General features: G+C 42.5%; 1 protein-coding gene across 1 annotated transcript; it reads left to right on the top strand.

Annotated features, from left to right (window-relative positions):
* Nucleotides 1–1,787: 1,787 nt before the first annotated feature.
* On the top strand, nucleotides 1,788–19,779 carry LOC110081618 (haloacid dehalogenase-like hydrolase domain-containing 5). The gene is made up of 8 exons (XM_072989701.2): nucleotides 1,788–2,032; nucleotides 8,025–8,240; nucleotides 9,730–9,842; nucleotides 11,032–11,125; nucleotides 13,668–13,701; nucleotides 14,945–15,119; nucleotides 16,158–16,346; nucleotides 19,047–19,779. The coding sequence occupies exons 1-8, from the start codon at nucleotides 1,910–1,912 to the stop codon at nucleotides 19,462–19,464; spliced, it is 1,362 nt and encodes a 453-aa protein (XP_072845802.2). The 5' UTR covers nucleotides 1,788–1,909; the 3' UTR covers nucleotides 19,465–19,779.
* Nucleotides 19,780–20,051: the final 272 nt, after the last annotated feature.

Raw genomic sequence — 20,051 nt, 5'->3', positions numbered from 1 at the left:
TAGCAAATTTATTTAGATTATTGACTAGTTTAAACAAAAATGCACACTAATCAAAAGTATGCTGATTGAAGGGGTACTTTTTTTGTAGTGCTTTGCTTACACAACATTTTATACACAAACCAACTTAAAATGTCCAGGGGGTAGTCTATTCATAGACTGCAACCCACTTCATCAGATGCAGCAATTTAAACTTTTTTAAAGGAATCCATTTATCTCTAGTGGTAGTTTTAAATTAAGAGAAGATAAAATAGAATGAAGCTTCACCTGGTTTTACTGTTGAAGGGACTCTGCTGATCTAGGTTCATCATCCTTTGAACTGAGGTTACATTCTTCAGAAGGTGTCAGTCTGCAGTATGGAAGTGTTTCTGAATCTGAATCTTGTGAATTCCTCAGATATGTGCCCTGTTTTAGATGAGTAGTGAAGACAGCCCTATTTCTTAAAACCACAGAGCAGGAAGGGACCCCGTGGATCATCGAGTCCAGCCCCTGTCAAGGAAGCAGAGTGGGAAATTGAACTCCAGTGGCTGGGAGTTCGATTCCCACTGTGCCTTTGTGACGGGTTGGACTCATTGAGCCATAGGATCCCTTTCAGCTTTGCAGTTCTAAGATGATGATGATTTTAAAAACGTGTAATTATAGTACTACCTGAGCTTATGAACAAGGGATAGCAGCTTTTTAATGACTCAAGCATTATCTAATTCAATGGTTCTTAACCTTTGTTACTTGGATGTTTTTGAACTGCAACTCCCAGAAACCCCAGCCAGCACAGTTGGTGGTGAAGGCTTCTGGGAGTTGCAGTCCAAAACTCCTGAGTAACCCAAGGTTAAGAACCAGTGAATTCACTATTTAAGGTACTCTTTGTGAACAAGTTTACAGTATACAGACTACTAAATAGCAGACATTTTCATATGTAATAAATGTCATATTTTATTTATTAGATTTCTACACTGCCCATCTAGAATGTGTCTACTCTGGGCGATTTACATATAATATAAAAATAAACTAAGATAAAATCTAGATTAATCCAAGATGGGAAAGGAAAAAAGAGGGGGGGGAAAGAAGAGGAAGAAAAAGACCCTGATGTTGGGAAAGTGTGAAGGCAAGAGGAGAAGGGAACGACAGAGGACGAGATGGTTGGACAGGGTCACTGAAGCAACCAACATAAATTTGACCCAACTCTGGGAGGCAGTGGAAGACAGGAGGGCCTGGCATGCTCTGGTCCATGGGGTCACGAAGAGTAGGACATGACTTAACGACTAAACAACAGTCTGCAGATGTACCCGCTTGTGCTTTCTACCATTCACAAAGAGACACAAAGCAAGGGAAACTCCCAGAAGCTGACCCCTGTTGTCATCGCTCGGCCACTTCTCACTGGAGCACAAAGCGATTGTCAAGAAGTGTGGCTCTCAGGCAGCGGTGTACAGCAGCGATGAGTAGGAGCTTGTAGAGACAATGAAAGTGGAAGCAGAACTGGACAAAACACTGAGCAATCCCTCTGAACCCCGGCTCATTTCCCCGGCATCCTTTCTCGTGTGCTTTCCGGCCCCAGAGCGTTTTTTTTGGGGGGGGGGGAGAAGAGAAGTAAGAGAGACGGAGAGCCCGGACGAGCCGGGGAACGGAGAAAACAACAGGGAGCGGGGGAGGCGCGCCAAAAAAAGAGGCGCCTCGCCGGTTCGGGCCCCGGGTGCGGGCGGCGGGGGGGGGGGAGAGGGCGGGGCAGGTGCGCCAGGCAAGCCCCTCCCGCGCCGGGCAGCGTAGGCAGAGGGCGGAGCGGGCCAGGTTTTAGACTGAGGAAGCCGGAGGGGGGGCCGCTGTCGGCGGCGGCGCCCGCGCCCCACTCAAGCCCGGTGGCCGCCGCCGCCGCCGCTGCCGCTCGCCTTGGCTGCTTTTCCTGCCCAAGGAAGCCGCCATGCGGGGGTTGCCGCCGCTTCTCGGCCGGCTTCTCCGGAGAGGCGCGGCCGCGGGACCTCCCGGGCGGCGTGGACTCTGCAGCGCCGCCGCGCCAGCGCCCAAGAGCGACGCGGGCATCCAGGTAAGAGTCGGTGGTTGGCGGCGGGGGGCGAGAGAGAAAGCTCTTGGTCCCATCTTTCCCAGCCGTTTCCGAGTGCCGGGCAGCCAGTGGCGGGGAAAGGGGGGGGGGAAGGAAGACGACCGCTGCTCTCTCTCTTCTGGAGAGACCCCCCCACCCCCACCCCCTGCCAGCGGTGCCGCCGGGAGAGGGAAGGAAGGATAGTTGAGCGCAGGGGCTGCGAGCGGCTGTCGGGCTTGGAAAGTTTTCCGCCGCTTCGGAGCGCGTCGAGTTGGGTCGCGTTGTTTTCTCAAGCGCAGTCAAAGTCCGTGTGGCCCAAAATCGGGGAAAGAGGCTTTCCTTGTGTAATGATGATGGTTTTTTTTTTAAAGGATCATCTTTCCGTCCTGCGCCCCTCTGGATTTTCCATGGCGTGCGCTTGTTTGTGTCTGTTGCTTTAGTCCATTGGGAATACCGAGCAGCCCGCTGAAAGGGCGGAGTATAAACTAGAACTGGTAACTTTGAAGAGGAAGGCGAAATCCTTGCTTCTCTCCCTTAGAAAAAAAGAGTATTTTCCACTCCCCTCTATTACCCTTTCTTGTTCCCGATCCCTCTTGTTTTCCTTCCCAGGCTTTCCTGTCTGGATCATTTTGTTCATTCATTCACGTTTCCCCCTTGGACTCTCCTCCCCCATCATTTGCCTTCATCTCTCTCTGTGTGTGTGTGTGTGTGTGTGTGTGTGTGTGTGTGTGTGTGTGTGTGTGTGGAGGTAGGCGCAAAAAAGAGCCAATTGCATTGTCGCCCAGAGGAAACAGCTGAGCCTGCCTCCGACTGTTCCTGGCTGTCACCTCAAGTCACTCCCGCAACCTGAGCAAGGGTGGTTGGTGTATGCCCTTGTCAAGGCACTTCTTTCTGACTTATGGCAGCTCTATGAATGAGTGGCCTCCAGAAGGCCCCATCTTCAGATCTTTCCGAACTAGAGGGTGTGATTTATGGAGTCAATCCATCTCCTATTTGGTCTACCTCTTTTCCTGCTTCCTTCAACTTTGCTTAGCCTTATTGTCTTTTCCAGTGAGTCTTGTTTCCTGGTGAGGTTTCCATAGGAACATGGGGCAGGACTTTTCTCTCTTGCTTTATCTTTTAATGTATTACAGTAATAGTGGTGAGATCCTGGGCATGGTAGATTAATTTAAATTGTCACAGAAAAAGGCAGGTTCCAATCCTCAGCTTTTTAGCTGACATGTTCCCTAAATGAATGAGTGTGCATACTGATGGGTTGGTAATTAATGTATAACATTTAGCACTTAAATAATCTTTATAGGAAAGTTATCCAGGAGCATTATCCAAATAATTCAACCATATAGTCCTCCTGCCTTTGTGTTACTACTTTTGAGAACAATTGTGATTTTTTTTTGGGGGGGGGAGGTATGGTTTTAGGATGCTGAAGCTGTGCTGAATTTGAACCCCTTCCAGTCTGTTAGAAATTATCTAGGAATACCCTTACCTTGACCTAACTCTGTATTGGCATAATGAAAATGTTCCAGGGGTGGAGGAGGTCTGGATCTGGCATAATTTGGTTCCTCCTTTACTTCACCTCTTCTCCACCCATTTGGTTCTCCTGGATGGTCACAGGAGGGCCTGTCAAGTCTTTTTATTTGTAGATCTCTGAAATCCATCAGCATAAGGGCAGTTTTCCCAGCACAAGAAGCTTTGGTTCATTTCTAAACCCAGTGCAGCCGGCAAAGTACACAGCACATTTAAGAGGTGGGGAAACCCAGTAGATGGAAGATCCTGTGTGCACTTATGTATATTCTGTATGAACCCTGTTCTGAGCTTGTATGAATCCCAGCAGTAAACCTGAATGAACATGTTTGCAAAACTGAAACACAACTACTTGCCAGCGATTGCAGGTGAAAACATATCCTGAATTTGCATTAGCCTCAGGATCATTCAGATGTTTCAGTGTGTTCAAAACAGCTTGTATTCTGTATGTGTAAAGAGATGGTTGACAGTTGTACACAGGATAAGTGATCATGGAGAAAACATTAGTGTGAACTAAACATTTCATTCTACACACTGGCCTTCTTTTTTGTAGTGCGTTTTGTAGTGCATGTACCCATGCATGGGTAAAGTGCACCCACAGACCTGACAACAGCAAGGCGTCTGCCACTTTTAAAGGCTAATTTCCAGCCCTGTTTCCCACTGCTGTTGACTCTACATAGGAAAAATATGAAGGACCCTTAACATGTTTAATGCTAGTGCTCATAGTTCTTACCATGTCTAATTCTAGTGATACCATTTCATTCGTGTTGCTGTTTTAATAGTGAAAAATAGCCTGGATAATAAGTAAATAGAATTTGTAGTATTGTGGACTCTGAATTTACGTGTGTTTACAAAAAAAGAAAAAAATAGGAAAAATGTGAGTGAAACAGAGGCTGCAGGCTGGTCATGTTCTCAGATATTTTATATGTCCGAAGGATTTGAAGGGAATCCTCACTTTTTTGTAGAATTTGATCTTTAGCCCTAAATTAAGGGCAAAATGGATGAATCTTTGTCATAATAACTGGATGTGTGGGCAAGAGGAGTGGGTACTACATCTTATGGACAGAAAATGCCTCAGCAAATTGTTCTGAAAATTGGAAGTATAGCAAAGGTAGGTAGGTTTGAAGATGTTCACTGCCAATCCATTTGTACTGTATCTTTTGGACAACTTTTAATGTCTTTTGGGTCAACACTGGAGAAATATGTTTTTTATTAAGGATGCCTTACACAACAGGTTTTTAGGACTGTCAGTCTATGATCAGTGAGAAGGTCCGTGCCAACTTACTCTGTGTAGATGGTATCGGTTGGCAGTTGGGCATATTTAGCATGAAATGGTAACTTCGGTTACAGAAACTGCACCAGTGCAAAAACATGCCTGGGACACCAAGTGTACCTGTGAAGGTACTAGGACCAAGAAGAAGGAGTCTCTGTCCTGGTGATCTTAACACTTGAGCAGGTTCATAAAAGCAGACACAGTCTTTGAGATAGCTTGGGTCCAAGCCATTTAGGGCTTCATAGGCTAGAACCAGCAGTTCGAATTCAGCCTGGATACAGATTGGCAGCCAGTGGAGCTGCTGTAATGAGAGTTAAGCGGTCCCTGTGTCCAGCCTCAGTTAGCAATCTGGCTGCTGTATTTTGGACCAGCTGAAGTTTTCTGACATTTTCTACAGGCAGCCCCATGAAGAATGTGTTACAGTCATCCAGCTAGAATATTACTAAGACATGTGTCACTGTGGCCAGATCAGACCTCTCATGGAGTGGGCACAGCTGGCAGACTAGTTTTAATTGTGCAAATGCTCTCTTGGCCACCACCGAAACCTGGGCATCCAGATTCAGACAAATCCAAGAACAGCCACCAGCTGTAACCTCATGAGTGTAACCTCATTCAGCACAGGCTACATCTCTGTTCCCTGAAATGCCTTTCAACAGACCAGGAGTACCTCTGTATTATCTGGATTAAGTTTTAGTTTATTCACCCTCATCCAGTCCATTACTGACACTTGACACTGATCTAGTCGAAATAGCTTCCTCAAATTTAAATGGAAAAGGGAGATAGAGATGGGTGTCAACTGCATACTGGCGACACTGAACTCCAGAACTCCGAACAATCTCTCCCAGTGGTTTCATGTAGATGTTAAGTACACAGGAGACAAAACGTAACCCTGAGGGACCCTACTGGTCAGCAGCCAAGTTTGCTGAACAGGAGTCTCCCAGCACCATCTCCTGAGTTCTCTCCTCCAGGAAGGACCTGAACTACTGTAAAAAGTACCTCTCAATCCCATCCCAGAGAGACAGGCCAGGGGGATACCATGGTTGATGGTATCAGAAGCTGTTGAGAGGTCCAGCAGAACCAACAGGGACATCTCCCCTGTGTTCATTTCCTGGTGTAGATCATCTGCCAAGGGAACCAGAGCAGTTCTGTTCCATAAGCAGGCCTGAAGCCAGATTGAAATGGATCTGGATAATCTGTTTTATTTAGGAATCCGTGGATCTGAGAAACTGTTCCAACACCTTGCACAAGAATGGAATATTAGGGACATGGAAACATATGTTGCTAAAGGAACTTCATAAAAACCTGTTGATACATAGCTTTTTCAGCTTCATTTTTATTTTAATGTTTACATTTTAAACCAATTAAAAACTTTCCTGACAAATCCAGCAACTACATTTATGTCAATATTGCCTTGTTTGTTTAGTCTTTTTCTTTTTACACTTCCCTTCCTCAAGGCTGTGATTGGGTAACAGTTTAAAATTATATATACCTGGAAAATGTATTAAAACTTTACAGGAATGCCAAGTGACCTGCCCTTATTAACTGAACCTTCGCTTCCTCTGTTTGATGTGTGACACAACCACATGTATGGAATGGGCCTGAAACTGGATGAAGCAAGCCTAACATGGACTTAATAATGTTGCATTTTCTGCCTCTCTGGCAGGCAGAAGCAAGGAGCAGCATATAGTGCTTCTAATGTTAGACACACATCCTTCACGATGTCATTTTATTATGTAGAACAGGCAGAAAGTGTCCGACACCACCACCACAACCATAAACAAAGTGATTAAAATACAATGGGAATATATTGGGTTTATAAGGTTTAGAGAGTTCTGCTTTACCAGATTTAATCTGCTCTGATATTTTAGTAATTATTGTCTGTGTGAAACTGTGAAGTCGTAACTGTTGGCATGTTTTAAATATAGCTGTATCTTACAGCCAAGAAAGATATACCTTTAAAGCAGCGGTCCCCAACTGTTTTGCGGCTGCAGACCAGTTGTGGGGAGTGAACTCCATGCGCGGGGAGATGTGGGTACCACCAGGGTTCATTTATGTTTGAAATCTGTGTAGGTGTTCCTTTTAAGTCTTAACTGGTACTTTCTTAGTCCCATAATCCAGTAGTAGAAGATTTACTGATTGACCTAAATACTTGTTTTTGTTAATTTCTTGCCAACTGTTGCTATCTGAACAGTGAAAACTAGTTTTAAACAGAATATAGCATTATTTGAGTGCATGCTGAGATTGAAGCAAAGGTTACATAATTAAACTGAGAATATTTATAGCTTATACAGTATTTAAAAAAGCAAACCAATGTCTGAGTCTTTGGTTATTAAGATCCCAGCAAGACGGAAAGAAGAACTTTCTCCAGTAGTTGGTTTTTCTAGTATTTAAACACGTTTTGGTACAGATCTTAACAAAAAGGCTTTTAAATCCAACAGAAAATTTAATGCCAAGTCCAGTCTTTTCTTTGGGGAGTAGGTCAGGCTGAGGGTGTGCGACTGGGCCAGGGCCGCCCGGTGAGTTTCACAGCCAAGAGGTGGTTTGGATATGGGTCTCCTTAGTATTTGTCTGCAACCAGTACACCTCGTTGGTGAAATTGTTGTGGAGTGTGCGTGTAAGTTGTAAAAAAATTGCTTCTGGTGGAAGTATGTCTTTTGGAGGCTGATTGTATAAGACTTGGCCCAAAAAGGTCTTCAAATTTTCTCCCAATTATAAAGCTCACTAGATATTTTTGAGCCATTCCCACACCCACTCAGTCTAGTGGACCTTGCAGGAGGCTAGTGTGAGAGAAATGAGTTAATTACACATTGTGCTTCTCTTAACTCTGAGGTAAAGGTAGAAAGCAAAGGTTCACGTTAATAAATTGCCATTCTAGTTTGGGTAATTATTAAAGCAACAACAAAGTGTTGGACTACCGTGTGGCTTATCCCTATGGCCATGGTTTCTGGAAAGCACAAACTGAGGGATGGGCCGGTGCCCAAGAGCATCAGATTCGAAGAGGGAAGGCCAAGAGGTTTCTCACACCACCATCAAGTTCACTGCCTACTAAGGCTGCAGTGAGGATAATGTTAGCAAAGGAGAGAGTTCCTCAAAAGGATGGCAGGATATGAATATACCAAAGAAACAACTCAGTGAATGTAAGTTTTACTAGAGCTAAAGAGTTGATTATGATAATAGTTCTCTCCCTGCTCTCAATTTCAGCTTAATGGACAACAACAACCTACCTTTGGGTTCCTGTTTGATATTGACGGAGTCTTGGTGCGTGGGAAGACACCTATTCCTGCAGCAAGAAAAGCCTTCCAAAAACTACTCGGTTCTCAGGGAGAGTTTCTGGTGCCTGTTGTATTTGTTACAAATGCAGGGAACTGCCTTCGTCAGAAGAAAGCAGACCAGCTGTCTCATATTCTTGGAGTGCCTGTGAGTGTCTTCTGGATGTGATGGCAGTTTTTGTGTGCCTATGTAGGTTGTGCCTTTTACTCATACAGACGGCCTTTTATACTTGTTGCAAGCCTTATAGATCTCGGTGGCCCTTGTCCTAAGGCTGATGCTGTTAGTCTTTATTCCCCATCCCTTTCAGGAATAGCACAAAGCTCTTCTCTCCACTCCGGCCAGCCACTTCCAACTTTTTCTTTAGTAACCTGCTGCCACCAGGGCCCTTCCTCAGGTCCTCATTCTTACCCTCTTATTTGACTCTTCAGGAAAGAGAGAGAGATCTTTTACTGTATAGGAAATCAGCATTAGGTATGATTGACAGAGACCAAAATATACATCATTATGATACAAATGTAAGATATAGATATGTTATTGTCCTGCACAATCCAATATGCCGATATTTAGCAGCAGTATAAGTATAGTAGAATAATAGAATTTTAATGCAACATATTGGCTGACATCCAGTAGGAAATTGCAGCTAGAGTAGGCCCATTGAATCAATTGAACTTAAATATTTAATTTATTTATTTATTTATTTATTTATTTATTTATTTATTTATTTATTCATTCATTCATTCATTCATTCATTCATTCATTCATTCATTCATTCATTCATTCATTTATTCCCCACCCATCTAGACCGAAGTCTGCTCTGGATGGCTAACAATAATAGATAAAACAAAAACAATATAATAAAAAAACAATAGTAGTAATATAGTTCAAGATGGGAAAAATAATCAAGTGATGACAGGAGGGAAAGTCTGCCTAAAGAGCCAGAAGTTTGCACCCAGCAAGGTAGCCGGACAGATCTCTGAGGGCAGACTGTTCCAAAGTCGAGGGACCACTGCCGAGAAGGCCCAGCTTCTTGTTCTTTCTCTCTGGGCCTCCCTCGGTGGTAGGCTCCTCAGCCACCCTTCTTGGCTAGAAGGAGTGATTTGGGTAGATCTAGGTGGGAGGAGGAGTTCCGCTAGGTAGCGAGGTCCGCAACCGTTTAGGGCTTTATATGCCATCATTGACACTTTGAAATCAATGCAGAAACGAACGGATAGCCAACGCAAGGCAGCTAGAGTGGGGGAGATATGTTGATATTTTCTCACCCCAGTGTGAAGTCTGGCTGCCTCATTCTGCACCATTTGAAGCTTCCGCATCAATCTCAAAGGTAGCCCCTGTACATAGATGTTGACTCACTTATTTCTTGCTCATTCAGTGGGTATACTCCAGTTATAACTTACTACAGAATTTCAGTCATTATTTTATACTGCTAAAGATTGAAAACTGTCTCTGTACGATAATCTACTTCTGTTCACAGTCAATATAAAATCTCTTATTATCCCTCCTCCTCCCGCTCTTTCTAACTAACTTTTCCTAAACCCCCTTAAAGATAAGCTTATGTGTTTTAATTATTGCTATGCATATTTTGTATATCATGTTATTTACGAACAAGAGCTGGGTTTTTTTTTGTTCTTTTTAATAGATTTCCCAGGACCAAGTCATGATGTCCCACAGTCCTCTGCGTATGTTCAAACGTTACCATGACAAATGTGTTCTTGTGTCTGGACAAGGGCCACTTCTTGATATTGCTAAACAGTATCCTTTCTAATGGTTGGTTCATTGTAGATTAGGCAAAAGAAGTGGCGGATCTGCACCAGACCATAGTAGTGTTCTGGTGCCTCCGCCACCCTCTCCATATTGCCTTTAATACAGCAACCAAAGGGGCACAAGACAGGGTGGATTTGATTTAAATCAAATCAATTGATTTGAAGCACAATTTAATTTTTAAAAATAAGATTTTGTTGACAATTTAAATAAAAACCCAATATTTTAAATGTAATCATGATTTAAATTGTGATTAGAGATGGAGGTATTCGTATATGAAAGATGCATCCCCGCGAAGCTGGAATTAACCGTTCGCTCATGCGTCTCGCAGCGGCCCCGCTCATCTTTCCCATTTCACCTGGAGTGCTGTTCTCTTCCCACTTGGCTGGCCACTCTGGGCAGTGGGGGGAAAGGGAGAGGACAAATCTCCCTGCATGGCTGCTGAGGACAAATGAGCGGACGGTCTGGCCCCAGGGACCAGACCCTTGTTAAGTCCAGCTGCGTGGGGACATTCGTATTTGTATAGAAATATGAATACCCCCATCTCTAATTGTGATTCAAATGAATTTGATTTTTAAAAAGTCATTTTTATCCACACTGGCACAGAATGTAAACAGGCCTTCAAGATCTCCAGAACTTACCAGGCAAGACAATATTACATAGCATCATACAGGATATTTTGTGGTGGAACAGGGCAAGAGGAGTTGTAGATATCAGATGAATGTCTTTCAGAACCTGAAGACTTTGTGGGACACTTTTCTTTGGCTTGGGAGATAAGTTCCGCAAAATGAACTCTTTCCAGTCTGTAAGTCTAAACAACATTGCTATAAGTAAGCCTGGATTTAGCAGGAGTGAGTTTTGAATTAAACGTTGCAAGCTGGATTGTAATGTGAAGAGTTAATAACAAAATTTATTTTGCAAGCCACTGTGCCGCTGAAATAAAAATTGCATTCATGAAAATCCAATATGTAGAGATTATAGCAAGGCAATAAGTATGCAGGGTTCAAGCTCTTTATCATTTACATAATCTCCCAAGAGTGGATAGAACACTTTTAATATAATTAACAGGAAGCTGTCACTGCCAGACTGAGTATATTGCTTAATTTGCTGTGGAAAGGCAAACATTTACATTTCAGTAAAATATAGATGCACTGAAATCCCTAACAAATTACATCACTAGTCTTGGATTTTGCCAGCCTATTACAATTGACAAACTGAGAGAAACCTATCCATTGTTGGACATGGTTGACCATGACAGAAGACCTAAGATTTTGGTAAGTACAGTATGCTCTGCTAAACATCTTTCTTCATAATTTATTGACCATTTGTTGTATTGTTTCTAATTTAAGTAGTTTCTCTGATATTTTGGACAAAACCAAACACCATCATAGGTGACCTGCATTACAGAAATCTGTGAACAGGCAATTGAGAGAATATTCTTCTGCTTTCTAATGATGGACATTCTCTTGACACCAAGTTTAGCTCTCCCGTTGTGTGAACGTTTTCAGAGGGAACTGCCTTCATCAGTTCCCATTTTGGAGATGTAGGCCTGGTTGGAATTCTTAATATTTGTCACAGTTGCAGGCACCACCGCAGTGCAGAGCTCACAGATGTTCACTGTTGAGTGGCATGGTCACCTGTGCTCTCCTGCTACACAGTGCTCGCCCACCTACCCACCCAACCGCCCACTAACCCGCTTTCCACCAGCGTCCTCTGCACACACATATCCCACAATCTGTGGCTTTCTGTGTGCTGCTTCCCTTCTTGAGCGCATTGTGTCTCAGCAGCATCAGACCGTGGCAGGGGGACAACAGAGCCCAGGCACTCTGTGCTAGGAAAGGACTGAGCCGCCAGAATCCAGAATCCTCTTTGCCTGCTCGCCCCAACGCAGAAACCATTGGGAAGCTCTAGAGCAGATAGGAAAGCCATACCTCCCTTCTGAGGCCTGAGGGTGGTGGGAGAAATGTTGCACCTTTCCAAATGCTGCGTAGACTTGGCAGCCAGCCTTCCAAAGCACATTGCAGTCAGTAGCCCACCATTCCAGTGTGTTATGAGATGCACAGCTCTTGCCCCATTGCCTCTCCTCTCTTAAGGGCCTGCTTTAAGGGATTACCGCACAAGAATGCTAACATGATCTCCTGAGCCAGCATCACACCCCTAAAACTTTTTAAACGTACAAGATTTCCCTCTCACAGGTGTCACACAGTCTGGCGATGTGTTCACTTAGCGTTTGGCCATGCCAACTTCCGTTATCTTTTTCTGGATAATCTACTTTTCTGCCTTGTCACAGTCCATCTGTGATGCCAGTATCAAAAATCAAAAATGATACGTACTGGCATTTTTTTGACCCAATGTGCAAATGTGTGGTTTAAACTGAGTATTGTTTGCTGTTCATACTTTTGTGTCAGGGGAAGGTTCCCTTCCCATGGTAATAGCAGTTTGGTGGTGGGAGGCAACTTGATTCCTCCTTGTGCCTGTTGTTTTTGTGTTGTTTTCAGGCCATTAAACCCTGCATGTTGTTTAGCCCTTAAGGTCTCCTTGACAGCTACTCAAATGCACTTCTTGTGCCTTTGATATTTTTGGCTCTTAAAATCTGCCTGACAGCTGCTTGAATATATGTATTGTGTCTTTTTAATTTGACCATGATGATGATTGTTCTTTGTTGATAAGTCAGGGCAAGTATTTGATTATCTGTTTGTTCCATTATGTCACCAGCTAGAGTAGTGTTTGTCACTAATCAGGCAGTAGAATGAATGAATGAATGAATGAATGAATGAATGAATGAATGAATGAATGAATAAATAAATAAATAAATAAATAAATAAATAAATAAGACTTGAGATGTACTACAAAAATTACAGCACATGTCAAAACCACATTTGTTATGTCGACTAAAGAAAGGCAAATTTCACTGAATTGCTTTTATATTGTTCACAGCATTTAAAAAGCTGTACAAGTTGTCCAGAGACTTTACGCAATGTTGACTGATTTTGGAACAGATTAGACAGCAACTGAGAGTGTTATGTGTAAACATGAGGAAATGCCTCCAAGAACTAGCAAGAGAATTGCCCAAGTCTTATAGGAGGTGGAGGATAAAGAGGACAGGAGCAGTGGACTGAAGACGCCTAGTTCAGCTCTTATCTCCGGTTTCAGTAGGATGCATCTGGGACATGGGGATTGTTAGAAAGTTAATATTAACTCTCTGCCTATATGGTTTTCTCTTTGCTTTGCTTTGTGGAATTAATATGTTGTATTATTCTGTCAAAGTTCTTTTTTTCATTCCTGGTTGAATGTGTTGCCATTTCCTTTAGGTTGCAGTGCATGCAGATTTAGTTAACTTTGGAGCAAGGAAAGGAAAGAATGATGATCACGGCTTTTAAGAGAAATTAACTTATTTTGGTCAGTTTGAAGCATGGCCTAGTACTCCAGTCAGGAATAACCTGAAGGAGGATGGTTGCTTGCGTACAGTGTTAAGTGCGGCTTCAATTATGTAATGCAAACTGTGAATTAGCTATCAAGAGATTGTAGGGGTTTTTAATTGTTGTTGATAACTTGAATGCGTATTTTATAAAGGACTGTGATTTCCAGGTTTGTGACTGGGAAAGGAATTTTTATTTTATCTCCTTGTTGCAAAGCACTGTTCTTCCTATTTTAGAATTAGTAACATGAGAAGTCTTGCTGAAAATATCACCAAGCATGAAATGTCTTCTTTATTGGAAACAAAAGGACCAACCAGTTTCTTTTTTTGTCAGTGCCCACGGAAGGCTTCTCTTAATAAAAGCTAACTTGTTTTTTTATTTCTTGTTTGTTTTGCAGCATCGACCTCCAGTAGAACTCCCCAAGATTGAGGGTCAGTATGACCTGGGTTTCAGTTCTGCTGTAGCTTATTCCTACATAAAGTGGGATTCTAGAGGCCATTTTAAAAACATGGCTGATTTGGAGGCATATGGGAATTCTAAATCTTGAGTGAATAATCTTCTCTTATTAAGACTAATCTACAGTTCCTTCTCGGTTTATTTTCTCCTAGCTTTGCATTACTTGTACACTTTTAAATTTGCCATTCAGAGTTAAACTATGATACGTATGGAAAGGGGAACCAAACAAACCCAAAAGCAATGTCTATTAGACATTAGCTTTGTTTACAATGGAAAAGGAGCTGTTATTGAAAATTACAGCATGAAATAGTCAATCCGCTAAATCAGTTTTTCCAAAAAGCAAAGCAAAGTATGCTGCTTATATGCCACCCTATAGCACTTAAAGCATGATCTGGGTGGTTTCTAAGTTAATTACTCAGGCTACATATACCCCCCCTTTGGTGAGCTGGGTACTCATTTTACCAACCTCTGAAGGATAGAAGACTGTGTCAACCTTGAGCTGCCTACCTGGGATTGAACCCTGGGCCGTGAGCAGTTTTGGCTGCAGTACAGCAGTTTAATCACTGTGCCATGAGGCTCAAAAACATTTTATTTGTTAATTTGTGCTACAAAAAAAAACTAGGTTATTTAAACAGGCCTTCCCTACAGTCAATTAAGTTAATTTTCTTTCTTTTTTTCTCCTCTTCTTGAGTCTTGCCATCTTGGAAATGTGTTGTTTAGAATTAATTGTGATAATTGTATTTTTAGATATGTTTTCTTGATCTGTTTTAATTCATGTAAGCCGCCCTGAGTAGGCGTTGTATAGAGGGGCGGGGTAAAAATCGGAATAAATAAATAAATAAATAAATAAATAAATAAATAAATAAATAAATAAATAAATAAATAAATAAATGTTATTAAGGAAGTACTAACATTTTGCATTGTTAATATGCAGTATACTTCATTTAATATCAAAAGATCTGAAGTTCACTGTATACAACGTAAAATGATATTTTGGTTAAATGATGGTACTCCTGCACCCTGAAATTGTGCTAATTAACAAAAAAATAAAATTGTCTGAAAACAGTAGGCTATAAAGTGATTTCAAGCAAGTAGCATTTCACTTGAATTGTTTCAGGCTTTTGACCTTCTTGCAATGTGTACCAACGACAGAAGTCTTACTGTGATGATTATGTGCGATAATGCACTCTAACCTGTCAGTGTGTGTTTATTTTGCAGCAATTATTTTGTTTGGTGAGCCGGTGAGATGGGAAACCAACCTGCAGTTAATAATAGATGTTCTTTTGACAAGTGGCTACCCTGGAAAACCTTATCCTCGGGAAATATACCCACATATTCCTGTATTGGCTTGTAATATGGATCTAATGTGGGCATCTGAAGCCCAATCGCCAAGGTAAGAGAAGGATTTGCAGTAGTGGTCGTGTGTGCTGCATATATACACCTTCCCCACCCCATCTTTAACAGCAGGAAAAGAGAACTCTGACATACAGAAAGTCTTCACTCAGGGTGTACCACATGCTCTCAGTACATGTCACAGATAAATAAGCAAACATTATGCTGCTAATATTATAAATGTGTGATTCAAGTCAGAATCTTGCTGAAACGTAATGATTACTGTGCATCTGAGGCGAGCATCATCCTCAACCTGCAAAACTGGAAAGGACCCTATAGATATCAAGTCCAGCCCCTATCAAGGAGACACAGTGGGAAACTGAACTTCCAAGGTCTGGCTTCGCAACCAGAGACCTAAACCATTGAGCTACAACCCAGAATTATTTGTCAGCTTGGGTGAAAACCTTAGCCACAGAAGAACTTCTTACCTTCCACCCAGCTACTTGTTTACCTGGCTGTTAATCTGACAGCACAGGGATCCAGACCTAATTGTGATCCCTAATTGGATCCTGTCACACTTTTTTCTGATGACCTTCAGAAACCCTGGAGAACTATTGCTCCTGTGTGTAAGTCACTGCTGGAGCCATGTTCAGATCCTGGAGAAGGGGGGAGGGGTTTAAGAAGGAGATATCATGCTTTTAAAAAAATCATCATTCCAGGGTGTGATTTCAGTGCTCCTGGGCAGGCTGAGAGACCAACTGGACCCTGTTGCATTCTGAATGTTACAAGGAGAAGGATAGGTTCTGTTACTGGACCTGAAAAAATGTTGCAGCAAAATGCCCTTTTCCTCACTGGTGAAAACCTAGCTATAAGTAGCTACCAGTGCGCTGTGATATGTTTTCTTGGATTATTGCAGTTGACAGGAGTTAAGCAGGTGGGGGGTAGGTGGGGAAATTGAGTTAAAGTAATTTTACTAAATGCTAAAAAAAAAAAAAAACAACCAATGGGATTTATGGGTCCTCCTCTATAAAGTAATATTTTGTTTTTATCCTGGCTGATTGTTCTTTATCAATCACAAATTTATTTCTTTGTATTTCAGGTTTGGGCATGGAACATTCATGGTTTGTTTAGAAAATATTTACAAAAAGATCACTGGCAAAGAATTAAAATATGAAGCTTTGATGGGAAAGCCTAGTGGACTCACTTACCATTATGCTGAGTACCTGATCCGAACGCAAGCAGCTGCAAAGCAATGGAAAAAACCAATTCAAACACTATATGCTATTGGGTAAGACGTATTTGATCAAAATGTTTCCTGCTCCAAATACCAGCAAAACGTGATCTAGAGGAATAGCTAAAGTTTCTTCTGTGTCATTTGCCATCCAGTGAAAGGAAAGGGAGTATTTCATGCAGGTTATTGCTATACAATTAAGGGAAGATATGAAATACGAAGGAATATTTTATCTTATATGTGGGCAGGAAGCAAATTACTCAGTCAGATATTTTCCACTGAATCTACAGCCTCTTTTTAAAGATCTTCTTAAGAATCAGTCATTAGTAGGTATGTCACCTGCTGCTCTCTACTTAAGCAGTTACAGCCCAGTCTTGTCCACAGTGAATTAGAAATCTCACAGAATTCAGTGAAATCATTCCAAGTAACTGAATAACTATCTTTTAGTTCAGATTGTGCATTATTCTGTTTTTGGATTTCAAACTTTTTACCTGTAGTAACCTTCAAAAAAACCTCTTAAAATTAAATACAGATATTCCAAGATATCAGATTCTTGACTTGTTTTTATCTATGGGACTAGAACGGCTCAGTCCCAGAATGTGCTCAAAATTATGTGGGCTAAACTGCAGAAGCCTGTGCTGCAGGGTCAGAAGACCAGCAGTCGTAAGATCAAATCCACGTGACGGAGTGAGCTTCCGTCGCTTTGTCCCAGCTCCTCACCAACCTAGCAGTTCGAAAGCATGCAAGTGCGAGTAGATAAATAGGTACCACCTCGATGGGAAGGTAAAATGGCGTTCCCTAGTCACGCTGGCCACGTGGCAATGGAAACTGTCTTCGGACAAGCACTGGCTCTACGGCTTGAAAACGGGATGAGCCCCACCCCCTAGAGTCAGACACAACTGGACTAAAACTGTCGAGGGGAACCTGAACCTTTACGTTTTTTAATTTGCTAACATTTGTGGGACTGTATTGTTGAGTACATGGTTTCTAAATACAGTAATGTAGTGTGAATGCCACCCTCTGTGATCACACCATGGGTTGCTGCAGAAACAGCCTCTTTATTGATGACAACACAACTTTATAGGGCCAATGGTGTCAAACAAGTGTGACTTCACTCCCCCATTTCTATAAATTTCTGACCATTAGTCCTATGATGAGGAATGAAGCCCCTTCTCCTCTTATCAAGTCCAGAAATCCCCTCAAGTGGACCAAACGAGGGGGGGCAGAGCAGAGATGATGTGTGCAACCTGTCAGCTGTCCCTGCAGCCAGGTAGCGAAGGCATTTTTTCCTGCCAGGCCACCTTGGCCTCCAAGGACGTTTGCCAACCCAGAGGTGCAGTAGTTCCCAGAAAAGGTCCTTCCAAGGTCCACCTGCACCTAGCTGGTTCCCTTGGTATGATGAGCTGGTGATCAGTGATGGACATCTCGGGGCCCTGGCCTGCGCTCAGCCTGGTTAGGTGTAACATGCCCCTACGTGTCTCCAAGTTATTTCACTAGCCTGAGGCCCATGACATGTTCCCTCCTTTACGCTGCCACCAGTTGACCTCTGTCAACAACCTTTAATTAGAAAGATTGAGGTCCAAGCTGAGAGTAACGTTGAACAAAACAGGTTTATTGGTTACAGATCACATAAACAGGTTCTTTAAAGACTTAAAGTATTCATTAGTTTAATAATAACTTGTTTCACTCTTAACTCTCTTTAACTCTTAACTCTACCACTCTCTCTCTCACACACACACAAACTTCTACTTCAGACTCTCATTTCTGACTCTGACTGACTTCTCACGTCAGATTCTCTCACACAATCTTCCTCTAACTGTCCTCCTCCAACTAACTTCTCCTTTCTGGTTTTTCTGGCTCCACCTCCCAACAGCTCTCATTTGTATATGCAAATAACCTACTACATGAGTCAAAGCAGGATGATTGGCACATTAGCTTTTGGCAGTGCCATCTGGCCCTGCTGTTGCTTCTGCTGGCAACAGATGTGCTGCTAGTTCTCAGTTTGATGAGCCTCTTAGTATAGTGCCTGGTCATGCCCCACTCACACCGCTTCCTCTGGTGGCAAGAGGAAGTCAACCTAATACCAATGTCTGGGTCACACCAACAGATCCACTCCCAGCCTTCCTTCGACTTTGGCTAAACTGTTACCTCTTGAGTTTCACAAACCTCAGTCTGTGGTGTCAGCCCAATGCTCCTTCTTGACCGTTCCCCATTCCTCCCTAAGTACCAGCCGGGCCATGGCCATACCAGTGGCATTGAGGGTGTCGCTCACCTCCCAGTCTACCAAGGAGTTACAGGCTGGGAACCCAGCCAACAGCTTGGCCAAGGTGGGGCGCCCATTCTTGCTGCCGGGGAGAGAAGGCGCTCACTGGTCCAACATGTAGCATTTATAGATTTTTCTTCAGTTACTATCTGTTAGTCTTTCTGAAGAATGATATGCAACAGTTTCAAGAAACAAGCAGATTTTGTATAAAATAAGAAAGAACCTGTTCGTAGTTCATTGCGCTTTGGGTCTGCAGAGTTGCTGGACCAGGAAAAAGAGGTTCAGAAAGGATGCTTAGATAGGTGTTGCTCAAGCATGTAATCTACCATAGACCATGTACTTTGTCAAAAGGGTTCAGTTTGTAATAGCCACTGCAATTCAAGTCAAATAATGAAATTACAGTTTGTTTTCATATGACCTTCTATTAGCAAAATAAAACTATGATTTGTAACCTGAAATGTATTGGTCCTGATGTAGTTTTTCTGACTTTCTAGAGATAACCTGATGACTGATATATATGGTGCTAATCTTTACAACCGCTACCTTGAAGAGAACCGTTCAAGAAGAGGGTCCAAGGCACGTTTCCAGGCCAAAGCAGCTGGTGGCACAAGGTCTTCCACAATCTCTCAGGAGGAAGATCTTGAAAACATGTGGGAAAATGAACTCTCTTCCACTGTGGCCACAAGCTGTAGGTCTGTCCTTGTTTGCACTGGGGTGTACAACCCTCACACAGAGATGCCCTTTGATGCTAGGGAGAGCATAACTGAGACTGTGTTTCATGGGCACAGAGATTTCAGGTTTGACCCTGCTTTAGTAGAACCAGACCACATTGTGCCTGATGTTGATGCTGCTGTTGACTTAATCTTCCAGTTGGAGAACTTTGCACCAAAGCAAAACTGCAGGACTGACTAACCGTTTCTTAACAACTGTACTGACTCTTATAAAAAACAACCAGGGCACTTAGTAGCACATTCAAACTAACATATTTTTGTTTGTGTCTGTGATACCTCTAATACACTCCTATTTATTCTAACAGCATTTCCCTTGATACATGAGTTTCTCTGCTCTGATTTCTTTTGATGGACATGTATGATTTTTTCCCCACATCGCAACTTAATTACCTAGCCCAGAAGTTTGAATCGGAAAGTAGAAAGGATATGTGTGTCCACATTCCCGCCCCCAACCATCCATACTTAAAATATTTGGCAATAAACTCTTTACAATGTTCCAGTGGGAAAGTTTATTCCTCCTTAGCTGCTTTCTCTTGCTCCTATTTCCATCTGTCAACTCTGTTTTCCTCCCTTCGTTTTCTTTGTGGAGAGAAAATACAGAGTCCTGGACGGTTTGCCATTAAAAAAATATGTTTTGGGGCCCTTTTTGCTCATCACAGAAAGTCTTGAAAGGGCCCTTAAAGTAGAAGCCACCAAGCATAAATGTGTGCAAAAGCCTTTGAAATTGATGGGAGTTGAGCAAGAGCAGTTAAGATTTTGCTCAAGTCT

Source organism: Pogona vitticeps, chromosome 2, assembly GCF_051106095.1.
Source record: "Pogona vitticeps strain Pit_001003342236 chromosome 2, PviZW2.1, whole genome shotgun sequence".
Taxonomy (NCBI): Eukaryota; Metazoa; Chordata; class Lepidosauria; order Squamata; family Agamidae; genus Pogona; species Pogona vitticeps.
This window is presented reverse-complemented; position numbering and strand designations above follow the sequence as displayed.

Excerpts from the sequence above, each read along its gene's own strand:
- LOC110081618 (XM_072989701.2), top strand. The coding sequence starts at position 1,910 with ATGCGGGGGTTGCCGCCGCTTCTCGGCCGGCTTCTCCGGAGAGGCGCG. Across the intron at positions 8,241-9,729 it reads CTCATATTCTTGGAGTGCCT|ATTTCCCAGGACCAAGTCAT; the intron begins GTGAGTGTCTTC and ends TCTTTTTAATAG. Across the intron at positions 11,126-13,667 it reads ACAGAAGACCTAAGATTTTG|CATCGACCTCCAGTAGAACT; the intron begins GTAAGTACAGTA and ends TTTGTTTTGCAG.